The sequence below is a fragment of the Vigna angularis genome, chromosome 3 (assembly GCF_016808095.1).
Source record: "Vigna angularis cultivar LongXiaoDou No.4 chromosome 3, ASM1680809v1, whole genome shotgun sequence".
NCBI lineage: Eukaryota > Viridiplantae > Streptophyta > Magnoliopsida > Fabales > Fabaceae > Vigna > Vigna angularis.
In genome coordinates this window covers 24,877,152-24,882,974 of record NC_068972.1, presented here as the reverse complement: position 1 = coordinate 24,882,974, position 5,823 = coordinate 24,877,152, and the positions used below count along the sequence as shown (strand labels likewise).

The 5,823-nt window shown below is 32.4% G+C and overlaps 1 protein-coding gene across 1 annotated transcript; it reads right to left on the bottom strand.

Moving 5' to 3' along the window:
• Nucleotides 1-2,808: 2,808 nt before the first annotated feature.
• On the bottom strand, nt 2,809-3,180 carry LOC108344005 (uncharacterized). The gene has a single exon (XM_017582467.1). The coding sequence runs from the start codon at nt 3,178-3,180 to the stop codon at nt 2,809-2,811; it is 372 nt and encodes a 123-aa protein (XP_017437956.1).
• Between the last annotated feature and the right edge of the window lie 2,643 nt (nt 3,181-5,823).

The window sequence follows — 5,823 nt, the reverse complement described above, 5'->3', positions numbered from 1 at the left end:
GTAGCATGAAAATTATACGAAGGTGACTTGTACACGTCTATTTTCAACTGGTTCTTACTTTATCTCAATGAGATCAATATACAATAACCTTAATATACAAAGTGTAATTTCTGAATAATAATTCAGAATGTATGCATACATGAAAACCAAACATAGAACACAAACACACACAAATGACTAACTCCCACTGAACCAAAGATTCCTCAAACTATAAAACACTCATATGAGCAATATACTCATGAAAGATTTTGGGTGTAAGAGTCTTATTTAGAGGATATACCATCAATGAGTTTGTCCCTATGTGTTTTATGGAAACCCATTCACTTTGTACGCTTTCTTTAACAACTAATTTGATGTCACAGTATAACCTAAATGGTCTTTCAATTCCTTTCACAATACCCATCCTTGTGACAAAAAACAATCATATACCTTGATTTGATGCCTCATATGATGTTATAAATTCTGCAATCATAGTGGATAAAGCCATAAGGTTTTGCTTAGTATTAGGCCAAGAAACCACTCCACTAGCTAGCATGAAAATGTAACCTGAAGTGCATCTTAAACTATATTGGCATCCTACATAATTATGTCAGAATATTTAAGGATCACTAACTGGTCTGACGCTATATACGTGAGCTTATAAACCTTTGTTCTCTTGAAAAAAAAACTTTTCATAAATTTATTGATTGTTTCCAAAGATTCATTCATGAATTGCTTAAATATCTACCTAAAACTCCAGCTATGTATGCTATATCGCGATGCGTACATACTTGGACATACCTCAAACTCCATACCGCTGATACATACAAAATCTTCTGCATTTATTGAAATTTTTAAATTTCCTTTTGGGCATTGATTGAGATTGAACTTATCTCCGTTAGCAACTAGATAATCCCCTCATTTATTATCCTTCATGTTAAAAGTTTCAAGTATGTCATCAACATACAAACCCCTTTCTTTTGAGTATAGCCCTTCTGATACGGAATAACATTCTTAGATAGAACTAGCCTAAGGACAATTAAGAAATGGAAATTGAAAAGATTTAAAATGGAAGAGATAAGGAAGAGAGAACTTATGAACTTGAGAACACGTCACTTGAAATGATCCAAGATGAGTGCCAAGGTTGGACCACCACTTGCTTTGCATAAGATAAGGTCCAAAATATGACTTAGAGACAAATTTCTATCTCAAAAGAAGATAAGCAATAATGCAAATCACTCTTAAAATTCATTCAATTCAAAGGTGTGTACAAAAGAGACCCTTAGGTTGCTTATATAGCCTTAAGGACGAGTTTAGTGGAGAGATTTAGGGGATGTGGGACTTGGAATGCTTCCAAGTCTGGACAACCATGTTTTCAAGTGCTTTTAATCCCACATCTCTTAATTCTTCCATTCCTAAAGGGTCTATAAGCTTCCTAGAAAGTCTAGAAATCAAAAACTACAAACTATGCATGATTACTTGCACTACAAACAACAAAATGAGAAAGCCTATTTATTTCTTCTTTTCTTTTAAGTCCAAACTATATGAAGTCTCACATTGCTTGTACTATAAAGAAAATAAGAGTTTATAAGTTTCTCTACAACTAAAAATAACAAAAGAACACAAAAGATGCAAATACAAGCCAAGAAACCTATTCTACTCTTTTTGTACAAACGTATAAAGGAGGCAAGAAATAAGGTGATTTCCTTTAGCCATGCTTCTATCCCTGTATTCTCTTCAACCTTTGTCCTATCTATGATCGCATCACCTTCGCCCCAAGACAAACTTTATACCTCTCCATATTACCATTAGAATCCCTTTTGGTCTTAAATATTCATTTATTACCAATGGGGTTCATACCTTCTGGTAATGGAACAAGTTCCCAAACCTTATTGTCTTGCATAGATTTATACTCCTCATTAAGCACATGTTTCTAAGAATCTTGAGTTTGTTCTTATAGAGATTATGAACTTGTTAGAGGTTTTGAACTTGCTTCATCATAAGCAACTTTATGAATCAATTCACTTTCACAGATTCTTCCTTTAACCTTATTTTCCCCCAAACTCAAAAGAATATTATGATTAGTATCATGAAATTCCATATTTAAATATTAACAATAGTAAGTCACCTTATGCCAAATATATAGATTATTATTTGCCAAAAGTGAATTAGTTTCAACAAAAGTTGAATTTAAAAACAATATGAATTCATTATTTCCAAAAATTAACAATTTTTTTTCCAAATAAACAAATTAAATCAAATTTCGTCTAAATGACGATACAACTGAAGTGTCTTTAAAAACCAAAAAATAGAAAACCAGTACAAAATAATAATCTAAAACGTTTTATCACTTCCATCTCTACCAATTTGATATCTCTAAATAAATCCATCTTTCATATTCAATTGTTTTCTAGTAGCTTAAGCAACCTCCTTTGCACGCCAAACATGATATTTCGTACAATCCTTCTTCATGTGTCCAACTTTGTTGCAAAAGAAAATTTCTCAGACTGTTTTTATTTCTTTTGTGATGGACCTTTAGAAGCATCACTATTAAGATTCGCAATTTTCTTCTTTTTGTCCTTGTCATTAGAGGTACTAGTTAAGTGAGCACTTTCAATCATTTTTTGCTTCAGTCTCTCCTATTCTTGAACACAATAAGAAATGAGCTTATTAAGAGACCATTTCTCCTTAACTGTCCAAACTGTATATAAGAAGGGGGATTAAAACAAAATATACGAGTAAGTCTTTCAACAACTCAAGTTTCAACGCCTTATGTTTTGAAGAGATGTTTGACATATCCATAATGTACTCTCTCACATTTCCTTTACCTTAATACCTCATGGAAACCAAGCTTTGAAGAAGTGCACTTGCTTCTACCTTTTCGCTTTTCACAAAACGTTTTTCAATCTTATCAAGGAAATCTATAGCACTTGTAATTTCCTCAGATATAGTACCTCTATAGACCTCTGGAATGTCGCGCTTAATGATCATCAAACTCATGCGATTTGAGTGATCCCACTTCTCATATTTTGTCCGCTCATCACAAGTACTTGAGTCCTTAAGAGAAAGAGGTTTCTCAATCGTTAATGTGAGGTCGAGATTCATGCAGCTAATAACTATCTCTATGTTCTCTTTCCAGTCCTTAAAATTTATACCGTTGAGGACTGAAACTGAATTTAAGTTGGCAGATAAATAAGCCATCGTAGTTGAAATTTTGTACAAAAAAAACCAAAGGAATTAAGCATGTGATAAAATCAATCAAAAGATAAGTTTTTAATGGACATGTTTTTATTGTTAGTGTTGATAATTACACCAAGATACCTCTAGTAGTTAATATTACTGTCCAAAGACTTGATATTAGTGGGACATTGGTTGTCTTGAGATGGGATAAACCATTATTTGAATATATTTATATATTTATTAATTTTACTGTGTGAGCTCAATTCTTTGGTTTTTTTTGTACAAAAATTCAATTACGACAGCTTCTATATCTGCCAACTTAAATTCAGTTTCGGTCCTTAACGGTACAAATTTTAAGGACTGGAAAGAGAATATAAAGATTGTTCTTGGGTGCATGGATATCGACCTCGCGTTAACAATTGAGAAACCTCCTTCTCTTAAGGACTCAAATACCTTTGACGAGAGGAAATAATATGAGAAGTGAGATCGCTCAAATTGTATGAGTTTGATGATCATTAAGAGCGACATTCTAGAGGTCTATAGAGGTACTATATATGAAGGAATTACAAGTGCTAAAGATTTCCTTGCTGAAATTGAAAAACGCTTTCTGAAAAGCGATAAAGCGAAAGCAAGTGCACTTCTTCAAAGCTCGATTACCATGAGGCATGAAGGCAAAGGAAATGTGAGATAGTACATTATGGAGATGTCGAACATTGCTTCAAAACTTAAAGCGTTGAAACTTGAGTTGTCGAAAGACTTACTCGTATATTTTGTTTTAATCTCTCTTCCTATACAGTTTGGACAATTTAAGGTTTCATATAACTGTTAGAAGGAGAAATGGTCTCTTAATGAGCTTATTTCGGATTATTTTCAAGAAGAGGAGAGACTGAAGCAAGAAAGGACTGAAACTGTTCACTTAACCAATACCTTTTTTGACATGGGCAAAAGGAAGAAAACTGATAATCCCACTAATGATGCTTCTAAAGGTCCATCACAAAAGAAACAAAAACAATATGATTAATGTTTCTTTTGCAATAAAGTTGGACACATAAAGAAGGATTGTGCGAAATATCATGCTTGACGTGCAAAGAAATGATTGTCTAAGCTATCGAAAGACAATTGATTCTAAAGGACAGATCTATTTTGAGATGTCAAATTGGTAGAGATGGAAGTCATAAGATATTTTAGATTATTATTATGTACTGAGTTTTTATTTTTTGAATTTGAAAAACACTTCATTTGTAGTGTCATTTAGGCAAAATTTGATTTTCTTTGGACAAATTTTGTTAATTATGTTAGTTTGGAAATAATTCAGATTGTTTTTAAATTCAAGTTTAGTTGAAACAAATTCACTTTTTACAAATAATAATCTTATATTCATCATACGGTGACATCCTATTGTGAATCCTTAAATATGGAATTGTGTGATACTAAGCATAATATTCTTTGAGGATATTGAGTTTGGAGGGAAGAATAAAGTTTAGAGGAAGAATCAATGAAAGTAAACTGATTCACAAAGTTGCTTATGATGAAACAAGTTTAGAACCTCTAGCAAGTTCAGAATCTCTATAACTAACTCAAGATCCTCAAAAACCTATGTTTCACGAGGACTATAAATCTATGCAAGACAATAAGGTTTGGGAAATTGTCCCATTACCAGAAGGTATGAACGTCGTTGGTAATAAGTGAATATTTAATACAAATAAAAAACAAGATTTAAATGGTAATATAGAGAGGTATAAAGTTTTTCTAGTGGCAAAAGATTATACTTAAAAGGAAGGGGTTTGTATGTTGATGACATACTTAGTGTAAAGGATAATAAATAGGGCATTCTCTAGTTGGTAAGGGAGACGAGATCAGACTCAATCAATGCCCAAAAATAAATTTAGAAAGTCAAGAAATGCAGAATATTTCCTACGTTTCAGCGATAAGGAGTCTGATTTATGTCCAAGTATGTATGCATCCGTATATAGCACACATAGTTGGGGTTTTAGGCAGATATTTAAACTATTCATGAATGAATCGTTGGAAAGCAGTCAATAAAGCTATGAGATTTCTTCAAGAGAAAAAATGTTTATAAGCTCACGTATATAGGGTCAAACCAGTTAAAGATCATCAAGTATTTTGATAATTTTGTCGGATGCCAAGATAGTTTAAGACCCACTTTAGGTTAAATTTTCATGCTAGCTAATGGTGGTTTCTTGCCCCAGTACCAAGGAAACTCATATGGCTTTATCCACTATGATTGAAAATTTTGTAGCATCCTATGAGACATCAAATCAAGGTATATAAATGATTTTTGTCACAGGATTGCGTATTATGAAAGGAATTGAAAGATCACTCAAGTTATACTGTGACATCAAATCAATTGTTAAAGAAAGAGTACAAAGTGGATGGATTTTCATAGCACACTTAGGGACAAACTCCTTGATGATAATAAGGCTCTTACAAGCAAGGTCCTTCATGAACATATTGCTTATATGGGTGTTTTACAGTTTGAGGAATCTTTGGTTCAGTGGGAGTTAGTCATTTTTGTTTATTTGTGTTCTATGTTTGGTTTTCATGTATGCATACATTCTAGTTTATTATTATGAAAATTACATTTTGTAAATTAAGGTTATTGTATTGATCTCATTGAGATAAAGTAAGGACCAGTTGAAAATA

Coding starts and splice junctions, on each gene's coding strand:
- LOC108344005 (XM_017582467.1), bottom strand. CDS start 3,180: ATGGCTTATTTATCTGCCAACTTAAATTCAGTTTCAGTCCTCAACGGT.